The 12,915-nt window shown below is 36.4% G+C and overlaps 1 protein-coding gene across 1 annotated transcript; it reads right to left on the bottom strand.

Moving 5' to 3' along the window:
* Positions 1–1,051: 1,051 nt before the first annotated feature.
* On the bottom strand, positions 1,052–4,243 carry LOC133331964 (V-type proton ATPase subunit d 1). Its single transcript, XM_061540353.1, has 3 exons — positions 4,100–4,243; positions 3,208–3,716; positions 1,052–1,469 (listed from the first exon to the last, which is right to left on the bottom strand). Exons 1-3 carry the CDS (start codon positions 4,224–4,226, stop codon positions 1,053–1,055), a joined length of 1,053 nt encoding a protein of 350 aa, XP_061396337.1. The 5' UTR covers positions 4,227–4,243; the 3' UTR covers position 1,052.
* Positions 4,244–12,915: the final 8,672 nt, after the last annotated feature.

The raw sequence follows: 12,915 nt of genomic DNA on the forward strand, positions 1-12,915 counted from the left end.
GTTTGATGCCACGAAGTCAATCAACCTTATGCCGTTCCGACGGTGGGGCCAAAGATATTTTCCCTTCCGATTTTTGCATTAAAATCTCCTAGCAGAATTTTAATGTCATGGCCAGGGCAACGATCATATGCTTTTTCTAAGCGCTCGTAAAACATGTCTTTGGTCTGTTCATCTTTGTCTTCGGTCGGAGCATGGGCGCAAATGAGACTGATGTAGAAGAACTTCGCTTTTATACGAATTATAGCAATTCGCTCATCTACTGGAGTGAATCTGGAGATGAGGTCTTTTATTATCCTGTTGAAACTTACCTCTTCATTTTTATGTATTTTATTTTTTTATTATTTTTTTATTTTAATTGTTTTTCCTTTTTTTTTTTGAAAACCCCGCGAGAAACTATTTCAAATGAAAATATCAAGTTTGTGTAAAGGAATGTTTGGAAACTGTTTTATATATTTTATATATTATTTTGCACGATATTTAAGGTTTTGTATTTTTTTTACATAATTACAATATAATTTGCTAACAATATATATAGTATGTATACAATTTCAATATTTGTTTATTTTCATAGGTATGGTAAATATCTATATTTTTGTTTGTAGGGTTATTATGATTCGGTTCCATATCATTTTATGAAATGTATTGAAAAATATATAGAAATGTACTGCCATTGAAAGAAGAAAAACAAAATAATTACATGGCGACAAGAAAAAAGAAAAACAATGGGCCGGAGGGGTGGAAGAATACTTAGTTAAAGCAAAATTAAAAAAAAAAGTTGCAACAAAAACTACACAACTCTTTTCTTTCTTTTTTATAATAATTATTATAATAAAACAACAACAAAAAATACTTAGACCAATAAAACATGGATAAAGCGGATGGTAAGGGGGCGAGGAGGAGTTAAACTTGATTGGGGGGTGTTAAACCAAGTTCTGTAAAAACACCTCTCTCTTTCTCTCTCGTTCTCTTGTTCACATTGGCAATGAACACCTTCTTGCTAACATTATGTGTATGGATGTTGAGACTAATCGTTTTCTGTTCAATAATACAATTTAGAAAATTGGGATGTAGTTGTCAATTTTCGCACGATGCTTCTGTGCAACACACTCAGCAATCCAGACAATGTTACGGCATTCTTGTTCCTTCAATTTCAAATAGGCATAGAACACACCAAAGTGGAATTGTTGCAAGAAAGCGAACACATTCAGCTTGACTTCATGTTCAAAGAATTTATCTTCCAAAGTCTTGTCACCAGGATTGGTGCCGGAACCATCGAAAAGGGCAGCATATTCGGCATAGTATTCGGCTACAGTTTTAACCTGTTCATAGTCATCGGCACGTGCCAAGGCGGCCAAACCATCGGGATTCATTTTACCGCAACGTGGGTACAATTTGGCACGATCATCCTTGGACAATTCAGTGCCGAAGGAATTGATGGTGATGATGATGGCACGACGATCGGCTTCGAACTGAAAAAAAAACAAAAAAAAAAATAATAATAAACAATTTGTAAAATAAAACCAGTAAGGAAAGTAGTAAAGTCGGACAGAGTCGACCATATGATACCCTTCGCCACTATGGGTATATTAAAAAATGCATTCTAACAGAAGGGTCATTAAAATGAAATTGGATGAACTAAAATATGAGCTATATCTAAATCTGGACGGATTCCAACAAAACTTGACACACGTTTGGCTATACTATCTTATGTACGTTGTGCAAGACTTTTTGTCAATCGGCCTATATTTGAGTCTTTGGCGCAACACTTATTTAAAATCGGAGGAAAATATATTTGGGGGCTATATCTAAATCTAAACCGATTTGCACGAAACTTAAATCACATCATTCTACACTTAATTCAGTACGTTATGCCAAATTTCGTCAAAATCGAAGGATATATAAGGACTTTGGTACACCATTTACATTGAATCGGGCGAAAATATATATGGGAGCTATACCTAAATCTGAACCGATTTTCACGATATTTCACACACATCATTCTAGACTGAAGTCAGTACGCTATGCCAAATTTCGTGCAAATCGAAAGATATATAGTGACCATTTACATTAAATATGTCGAACTTATATATGGTAGCTATATCTAAATCTTAACCGATTTTCAATAAATTTTGCACACATCATTTTTGACTCAATTTAGTACGCTGTGTCAAATTTCGGTCAAATAGAAAGACTTTGGTACACCATTTACTTTAAATCGGTCGTACATATATATGGGAGCTCTATCTAAATCTGAACCGATTTTCAATAAATTTTACACACATCATTCTAGACTCAATTTAGTACCCTGTGCCAATTTTCCCCAATTTCAATAGGGTTCGTCCTTGGCTTAACAAATGATCTGTGCCAAATTTCATCCAAATCGTATTATAAATGCGACCTGTTTACAAAAATACATGGACGAACGAACGGACAGACGGACATGCGTAAATCGACTCAGAAAGTGATTCTATGTATATTCTCAAAAGGAACCATGAGGGGCTATAACAAAACATGTTGATAATTTTAGGTAGGAAAATTTGACACCCACTGATAACCCAAATTATTAAATTAGAGTCAACGCGGTGTCTGAAGTCCTTAAAATACCAAAAATTATGGATGCTGTTATATGGGGGCCATGCCGTAACTGGGACCAATATTGATCATTTTTAGTAGGGAGATTTTCTATCTAAAGAAAATCCAAAAATATAAAATTGCAGCTAATTTGGTTGAATACCGTGTTCAAAATACTAACAATTGGAGCATAAGTTATGTAGAAACTATGCCTAAAGGTGGACCGATATGTATAATTTTGTGTTAGAAAGATCTGACACCAATGTAAAAAAATTCTCCAATTTAGAGTCAATTTGAATGAAATGTACCCGAATTTGGGACTTATTGTTATGTCCAAATTTAGAAGGTACCGTTATATGGGGGCTATCCTAACCAATATTAAAAATTTTTCAAAGGTGGTGGCTCTAAGTTTTCTTAAACATCTTTCATATTTTTTTCTCTGCAATATCTGCTATGGTGGACGACAAAACGACCCTGATCTCCTATTCCAATGTAAACTTTCTTTCTAACCTCAAATCCAAATTTAGAAATAGGACCAGATTTCAATATCAATATATACCTCTAAAAATACAATATTCAAAAAAAAAAAAACAATTCAAAATTACTTCAAAATAATTACTAAACACAATTACTTACGGCCAAAATTTCACACATAACATCGGCAGTGGAGCCACCCATATTCTTGCAGAAATCATAGAAAGCTTCCAAATAGGCTTTGTACAAAGTGTTACGAATAATTTCAATATTCATTTCATCCAAATCCTGTTCCGAAATGCAATCGACAAAGAATGGAGCCAATGGGGTATCAACCAAAACGGCATTGTACAATTCAGCTGGTGTGGCAGCAACATGAATGGCTTCCATTTGTTCGAAACTTCCCAATGGATGACATTTGGGGATGAGCTCAGAAATGGGGCGTTGATGCAAAGTGCCAGTGATCAACAAAATGATATTATCAATCATATAACCATAGGTGATGAAGTCGAGGAAGCTGGCCAAGGGTTCGACAGCATGATTACGCATATGTTGGAATTCAATGACCAATTTTTCGCGTAGCTTATCATCGATGACCGAGACGGACAAAGGGGAGGGTTCGTTGGCCAAGAAGGAGCCATAGTCAGTGCTTTGTAAATGCAACTTCAGATCTGTAAAATACAACAACAAAAAACATTAAAACTGTAATTCAAGATAAGGGAAACTAGATAAAACAAAAACAACAAAAAACATGACAAAACAATCACAAGACTGACTGTTAACACAATTTCTTAATGTGTATTCCTCCCCCAACCTCACCCCTATAGACAGTCAACTACATGTAGGCAGCAGCAGTAATACTTTTGTTATTGCCATCTCTTTCCATTTAACACACATCACATAGTAGTATTTATTTTTTTTTCTTACGCACACACACAAATGTCACATGACTTGCCCTTGTCAAATTTATTTTGTAAATTTCCAATTTATTTTAAATACTCTCGTTGCAAATGAATCTGGGAGTACCACCTGCACCACCACTTGGACTACATACCTTCCAAAGTTTCACATTGCACCAAATTCAAATAGTCGGATTGTTTCAAGATGCCACACTTGAAACCACGGCACAAACCCTCCAAATAACCACCATCAATGTTGAACATAAAACCCGAGCCAGTCATTTTTGCTTAGTTTGTTTTGTTTCTTTTCACAAACGGAACAAAGTTTCCAAATTGTGTATTTTGTTTTGTGACAGAAGAAATCTTTTTTGGGAAATCTTCTTAAATGGTGGTTATATCCGTTTTTTTGTTTTATCGGCAAACAAAAAGATTTTTTCTCCTTCTTCCGTGACTTTGGAGGAAAAATACTTTTTCTCTATTTCTTTTTCTTTATCCGACTCGACAATCGACTGTCATATGACTAGAGAGTATTTGGATGGTAATTGGTTAATTGATATTGGGTAGATGAATAACAAGTAATCGGTTTGGTTTGTGGCAACCTAATGAGAGAGCGTACAAATAAAAGGAAAACCGATTGGAATTAGAGGAGACGTAACGTGAGAAAGAGGACTCAATAACGTTATTTGTCTTATTTGGTCTGTTCCCGTACTGCAAGAATCTGCTAGATTTTACTATTTTCTTCGATGTCATAAAGGAAAATTCGTTATCGTAGTAAAAAATAGTAGATTCTTGCAGTACGGGAACAGACCAATTATCAAATGAGTAGACTTTAGAGCTTTCGATAAATAGTTATCGAAAATAATGTGTATTTAAAGCGGTGTACACATTATCACTCTTGAATGACAATTGGTGCAATATTCACTTTGTCAGTAAAAGTACGTTTAAATTTACGATCTGCACGCTATCTCAAATGTCAATTCCATTGCGTATACGTCAAATATATGATATGTTCCCGTATTGCAAGAATCTACTAATTTTTACTATTTTTTCGATATCATAAAGGAAAAATGGTTATCGTGGTAAAAAAAATAGTAGGTTCTTGTAGTACAGGAACAGACACATAATCCACTGGATTTATGAACATGATTACTTACTTACTTAGCTGGCTTGTTACAGAACGGTTGTTCCTTAAGCCGAGCTTAAAAAAGATTTCCAAGCGCGTCGATCTTATGTGCATATCTTCCAATTTGAAAGACCACGTTCCAAGATGTTTTCTACTTGGTCTATCCATCTGATTCGTGGCCTTCCCCTTCTACGGCAACCATCAGTAGGCTCGCTTTTATATGCCTTTTGAGCTGGGGCATTCTCATTCATTCCGACAACAAGAACATCGTAGTCGCTGCAGCTCAATACGACTGACTATGTTGATGTCCGCGAATAAATTGTAAAGCTCGTGGTTCATTCGACGCCGATATTCACCGTCGACCCGTAGATCTTTCGGAGAATTTTTCTTTCAAACAAAATAATATACTTAAGGGATTGCCTGGAAATTAAACAAATACTTTTCAAAGAATCTGCTGGAACTTCAAAAAATATTCTTAAAAAAATTAATGGACCTTGAAAATCTCCACACTTCAAGAGCTGCCTCATCTGCTTGCGCTAGTACCCATGCTTCAGATCCATATAACAGCACGGGTAGTATCAGCGTCTTGTAAAGTGTGAGTGTGGTCTGACGGGAGGTGGCCTTGTTTCTAAACTGCTTACTTAGATCATAGTAGCATCTGTCGGCCATCACAATCCTTCTCCGAATTTCAAAACTGATGTCATTCATTTTATTTATGGCGGTACCAAGGTATATAAAATCTTTAACTACCTCGAAGCTGTAGTTCGCAAGTTCCACAGTTGGTCCGAGTCTACTGGACGTCTTGCGCGTTGATACCATCGGCTAGGTCTTCTCACCGTTTACTGCCAGACCCACTTTGGCAGACTCCTTCTCAATTTGTTCAAAGGTGGTTGTTACCGCTCTCATTATGTCGATGTCATCGGCGTAGGCGAGTAACAAGGGTTTGTTTGGTGTACAGAGTGTAATTTCTGTTCATTTTTGCCTCTCGTATGACCTTTTCCAGCGTCTTGTAAAGTGTGAGTGTGGTCTGACGGGAGGTGGCCTTGTTTCTAAACTGCTTACTTAGATCATAGTAGCATCTGTCGGTCATCACAACCCTTCTCCGAATTTCAAAACTGATGTCATTCATTTTATTTATGGTGGTACCAAGGTATATAAAATCTTTAACTACCTCGAAGCTGTAGTTCGCAAGTTCCACAGTTGGTCCGAGTCTACTGGACGTCTTGCGCGTTGATACCATCGGCTGGGTCTTCTCACCGTTTACTGCCAGACCCACTTTGGCAGACTCCTTCTCAATTTGTTCAAAGGTGGTTGTTACCGCTCTCAGTGTTCCGCTCTCATTATGTCGATGTCATCGGCGTAGGCGAGTAACAAGGGTTTGTTTGGTGTACCGAGTGTAATTTCTGTTCATTTTTGCCTCTCGTATGACCTTTTCCAGCAGGATGTTAAAAAGGTCACACGACAAACTGTCATCTTGTCTGAATCCTCGTTCGGAATTAAAGGGCTGCGAGAGGTCCTTTCCGACTTTAACTGCTGATCTTCTGCCAGTTAAAGTTATCCTGCATAGCCGTATTAATTTTGCAGGAATGCCGAACGTAGACATGGCTTTAAACACCTCTGAACGGATAGGGCTGTCGAATGCAAATTTATAGTCGACGAATAGGTGGTATGTGTCGATGTGTTCGTGGGTCTTTTTCAGGATTTGGCGCAGAGTAAAATAGAGGATTTGCCAGGTCTGAGCACTTTATATGGGATGGGAAGAAGTCTAATTCCTCTATAGTTAGCACATACCGTCTTGTCTCCTTTTTTGTGCACGGGACATAGGATGCTGAGGTTCCAATCATTGGGCATGCATTCATCTAGCCAAATTGTACTAATCAGCTGGTGCATGCTCCTGACCAGCATATGACCAACTGTCTTGAATAGTTCGGCTGGTAACCCGTCGGCTCCTGTTGCTTTATTGTTGTGAATATGAAATCAAATGGATTTCATCCGAGCTATCATGACGTACGCGTGAAATCATAATCAAAAATTTTGACAGTAAGCAGAATATTCGAGATGAGCGTTTTTTTATCAGGTTAATACGCACAAAAAAATTAGAATATATTTAACTCCGAAGCGCAACGCATATAACATCGAGCATTTGTGTTATCGTTTCCTTTCCATAACGCGACGGACGTTCCAAAGGATCGATTCTGCTTACCCCTTAAGGGCTAAGCAGAATGCTCGCGTTGAGCCATCCGTCGCGTTATATGTTATCGAAAATACAACAACCACAAGGAAAAGATAACACAAACGCATATCGTTTCTCTGTGGTTGTTGTATTTTCGATAACATGTAACGCGACGGATGGGTCTGCTTAGCCCTTTATGGGGGATTCAACCAAAAAAGAAAAACGCCAAAGATGTTATAAAGTAGGGCATAGCTACCAGCTGATTATTTTTTATACATATTTTGCATGGTAAAGTAGGGTATCCAATGAAGAAAAAATACACCTCTACGTTGGGGGCTACAATGTCAGAAAAAATAAAAACAAATGCAACAAGTCGTCCTGCTCATTTCACAAAAATTTAATTTTTTTCTAAAAATGCGAATGATTTAAATATTGCTTTATTCACAAATCATAAATTTCTCATTAATAATATTGTAAAATTCATCTGTAAACATATGGATTTTAGAATATATATTTTTATATTTTTTTAAACATTAGTCCCAATTTAGATTAGGCGAGTTGACTTGCGGCAAGTCTTTGTTTGCTGGAGAGAGGGGCAAGGGGAATATAAATGAAAAACAAATTGCTCATACCGACAATTTTCGGGCAATTCGTTTTGTTGACATTTTATATATATTTAAATGTAAAAAAAAAACAACAAATAAAAAAATATTTTGGAAACCGAATTGCCCTGTATAGACGCATGAAGCAAGTTCAAAAGAGAACGATAAAAATTGACGCAAGTAAACTCGCCTAATATAAATCAGGACTTACACATTACACAGTCATACATTTTGTATACGACTGCGGCAAAACAAGCTACAATATGAAAAAAATCATAATTTATTTAATTTAAGTTCCTATGACCTACCTTGAATAATAGTGTGTACACGGCTTAAATGACAAACTGAAGTTATCGATTATTTTTTACTACAAACTATTCACTTTATTCTAACATTATTATAAAACGGGTTGATATGTTTATTAATCCCTAAAATCACCATTAAATATATTCAAATAAATATCATTTAATTTATAATGCATTTTTATTAAATATTATACAACACTCACAAATCATTGACTTCCCAGGGAAGTAATCGATAACAAGTTTATCAATTTACAGATCCCTTTACTAAAATACAGCAACGCCGTCAGTTGTCATTTGCATTGTAACTCGGTTCTCTGAGTACGAAGGAGAACGTAATTTTTCCTCGAAGTGTTGTGCGAAATCTAATTAAAATTTTTGACAAATTTTATATACAAAAAGGGAAAATTTTGCCAACTTTTGTGTGTGCAAACCTAAAAGAAACTAACAAAAAACTTTTTGTTTCGAAAAGGCATAATACACGAAGGGGAAAAAATAAAACGAATGTCATCATTGTGTGTTTAAAACAGTTCAAAAAAGGCAATACAAGAGAATAAAAACCACAAAGAAGAAAGAAAAAAAGTACAAAAAATATACGAAACGAATACTCCCAATTGGACTTGAAAATAGAAAAAATAAGAAGAAGAAGCATAAGCAAAAGAGGGGCAGGCAATTGAAAGCGGTAACACTCATACGAAAAAAAGCCAGTAATAAAATCGCAACTAAACACACGGCTGGTTAAAAAAAAAGTTTTAAAGAAAATTGCAAATTATTGTTAAGTTATTAAATAAATAGAGAAAAGTCAAAGCAAAAAAGACAAATTGTAAAAATACAACTGAAGCTGTTATTGTTTGAACAAAGAGAGAGAATACAAAAACCAAACCAAGTTTGCAAAAAGGGAGTGTTAACCAAGAAGAGAAGTGTTTCTTATTGCCGGAACAATTGCTTCTTTTTTCTTAAGCTGGGAAGTTGTTGTGGTTGCTCCTGCCAAGTGGTGGTAGTGTTGTAGATTCCATCCATCATTTCCCAACCAACCATCTTCGTTAAGTAGCTGAGGATCAGTTGAAGATGGCTTTGGATATCCAGGTGAATGGCAGTAATGCTGCTCTGACATCATCCTTTACATCCAAGAAAAAGGATGCTGCCACAAATGCTGACAAAGAAAATCTATGGTAAGTAGGAGAAATGGCTATTTTGCCAAAAGGTTGAGTGTGTAGGGCCGAAGCAAAAAAATATTACTCATCGTAAAAAGCTGTAGCAGAAAAAATGAACATGAAAAGACCTGTTTCTATTTTCTGCCTTCATCTGTTTTGCCTTAAACTTGCACTTTGCATTTTCTCGATGTGGTGGTTGGTTGGTTGGCAGGCGGATTGCTGCTTCTGTAAGTGGTGAGCAATACAGTGTGTGGGTGGATTTTCTTCTTTCATTGTTGGCGGAGGCCCCTTCACTTCCAATTACAAAGCAACTTACAATTTGTGACCAATACTCTAGTCATGTTGTTGTTGTGGGTTGTTTTATTTTTCGCTTTGCCATTCTAACCCCAAAAAAATAAATATGCCAAATCCCAAAAAAGAAAAGTCTACGACTATCAACTAACCACTATCTACCATTCACTCTACGTTTTTTTGCACCTTCTTCCGTTTTGCACAAATTTCGTTAATTTCTTACCTTTATTTTCGCATAGAGCCCCATCAACCAACTAACCAAAAGAAGTCATGCTGTTTGTTGTTGTTTTCTTTTGAGAGTGAGGTTTTGTGTGTGTGTGGTATTAACATTTCTCGCATATTTTTGTTGACTTCATTTGTTTGATGTTTGTTGGTGTTCTTTTTATTTTTGGTTGTTTCGTTGGTTGGGTGGGGGGAGAGGAAAACAACAAGACAGCAAGTCTGTACGAGAGAGAGAGAGAGAATTCAAGAAACAATCATCATTGTATCCACCACCGCCGCCGTTGCCACTTTTGTAGGGAGCCTAGCTGACGTTTCATATGAATTTCTCTAATAACTCTCACACAAAATCCACTCTCTTAGTCGTTTTGGGGTATTTTTTGTTATTTGTTTTATATTTAATTTTATTTATTTTTCGGCCATGGGAATCATTTTACAACATGATGATGATTTTTTTGTTTTATTTTGTTTATTTTTATTTTTTCCTTCATTGTGTTACAGTTTTTCTGCAAGAGTAAGTTTTTTTTCGGTTGTTGTTGGTTTTTGTAATGACTGTGTCTTCTTAAGTAGATGCATCTGGGATGAGAGCGTTACGGTTGGTTGAGTTGACACATTGCTGGTGATGAGAGCACCGTTTTGATTCCCTCCCTCCGTGTGTATTTTTGCTGTTTTTTTCTGTTTGATTTCGTGGCTACACTACTTGAGATATGATGAGTAGACGAATTGTTGTTGCTATTAACGTCATCATTAACAAAAAGAAAAACAATTGTAGCTGCGGCGGCATGCTATTGTTTTTGTTTTTTTTTCTTTCCTTTAATTTTTGACACATTGCAGGTGTGAAAGCTATCTCTCTATTAAAAGTGTCATAATAATATATGGGGAGAGTTTTGCACAAAGTTGTTTTTTTTTCGTAGAACAAATGGAAGTAATTTTGAATGAATGATTAACAAAAAATATTTAGAATTAAAAATTGTTTCAAATTATGTTTTGTATGCAATGGCAGGGATTGGCATTTGAGTATGGTGTGTGTGTGCCGGAATTTATTGTTTGTTATGCATCAATTACATTAAGGTGTGTGTAAAGTATGTGCACTGTAAATGGGTTATGTTTCTTTATCTAAATCATGATTTGTTTTGATTTTTAGAAATGTTCAAAGTTCAGACAGACGTAAAGTCTATCATAACATGCTGATATAAAAGAAAACGAAGTGGATAACAAATTCGTATGAAGGTTTAACAAATCCTGGAGATTTTTGTAAGGAACAACTTGATAAAAACGATTAGATATTTATACCCTACACAACTATGTTGTCAGGGTATTATAGCTTTCTGCAGCCCCAAGAGTTTGTAATGCCGCGAAATATTGGTCCTAGACAGACCGATCGCCATATCTCGACTAGCTGAGTCAATCTAGACATGTGTGTCCGTCCGTCTGTCTATTATAATTTGTAAACACGATACAGACCACAGTTATGGGTCAATCTTCACGAAATTTTACATGTAGGATTGGTTCTGGCCAATGAAGACCCCTATTGTTTTTGGTATAAAGATGGGTTAATATTTAGGGAATGAAATGGACCAAATACTTAATTTTTGTCTCTTTTTCTGGTCGCTACAGAGATCGCAATTATGGCCCAAGCATCGCGAAATACGCATGCCTGTTTTGATAAAGATCGATCAATATTCAGCGGATCAAATGGACCCTGACTTTTGTGTGAAAAATTACCCCAAGAGTCCGTAACGCCGCGAAATATTGGTCATAGACAGACCTTTAAGCATACCGATCGTCATATCTCGACTAGCTGTGTCGAGATATGACATGAGTGTCCGTCCGTCTGTCCATTATAATTTGTAAACAGGATGCAGACCGCAGTTGAGGACCAATCTTCACGAAATTTTACATGTAAGATTGGTTCTGGCCAATGAAGACCCCCATTGCTTTTTTGGTATAAAGATCGGTTAATATTTAGGGGATGAAATGGAGCAAACACTTAATTTTTGTCGCAATTATGGCCCGAACATAGCGAACTACGCATGCCTGTTTTAATAAAGATCGGTCAATATTCAGCGGGTCAAAGGGACCCTGACTTTTGTGTGAAAAATTACAAAAATTATATTCTATAGCGTACATATTTACCCTTAAGGACATAGACCCGAGAAGATGATTGTATATCCAAGAGGAGTGGTTGAACATTAAATTGATACCGATCGCTTTGAAATTTTCCATGAGGATCCAGGTATGGTCAAGGATAACGCCTATAATTATCGTTGATGGACAGACAATAATTTTGGGATGAATTAAAGTGAAAACTTAATTTTGTTGTTTTTTATTCGAATCGATCTATAGGCCACAATTGAAAGCCGAACATCACAGCACAAGCCGCGGTGAAGGGAATCTAAACAAGTAATTAGAACGGCTGTAATATTTGTTGATCTCTAGTCGATAAAGAGGGTGCAACTATCACGAAATATTGCCCAGGCTCTTAATAAAAATCCGCAGAAAGTTAGAGTTCCGTGGTAGTTGTCTAGGGTATTGTATAGGTTTTTTATATTTTTTCCAGAAGTAGGGGGGTATTACCCTAATTATGGGATATATTTTTTGTTTTGGGGGACGCCTACGGTTGTTTTACCCAAAGTTGGTATCATTTTAAATGAGAAGTGACCGATGATGGACCGAAGGACCGAAGAATATATTTTTTGTCTTGGGGGTGTTTGACCCGGAAGTGGGTGATGGACCGAAGGACCATTACAACTATTTAAAAAGAGATTTTGTCGCCAAGTCGATTTTTCCATCTGTTCATAGAATAAAGATTTAAACTCCCTGCCGAAGGTCAACCACGAACAAAAACTATTCTATTTAAAACGGGACTCTGTCCCTTAGACGATTTGGACATCCGTCCAGAGAAGACAGTCTATGTAAGGATCCTAGTCGAACTTTGGAACCAAAATCTGAGAAAGTGTGGACTTCTAACACGACTTCTGGATCTTGTTCCTACATTCCATGACTCACAATCTTTACACCTAATATATTGAAAAAATTTGTAGTCGGAATAATTTAATTTCAGGAGCATGACGAACAGCGTGGCTGTGGAATACAAAATCATCAAT

This window comes from Musca vetustissima, unplaced genomic scaffold, assembly GCF_032173495.1.
Source record: "Musca vetustissima isolate MV318-11 ecotype Yass unplaced genomic scaffold, APGP_CSIRO_Mvet_v1 utg2820, whole genome shotgun sequence".
NCBI lineage: Eukaryota > Metazoa > Arthropoda > Insecta > Diptera > Muscidae > Musca > Musca vetustissima.

Coding starts and splice junctions, on each gene's coding strand:
- LOC133331964 (XM_061540353.1), bottom strand. CDS start 4,226: ATGACTGGCTCGGGTTTTATGTTCAACATTGATGGTGGTTATTTGGAG. Junction 3,717..4,099: donor GCAATGTGAAACTTTGGAAG/GTATGTAGTCCA, acceptor TGTATTTTACAG/ATCTGAAGTTGCATTTACAA. Junction 1,470..3,207: donor TTATGTGTGAAATTTTGGCC/GTAAGTAATTGT, acceptor TTTTTTTTTCAG/TTCGAAGCCGATCGTCGTGC.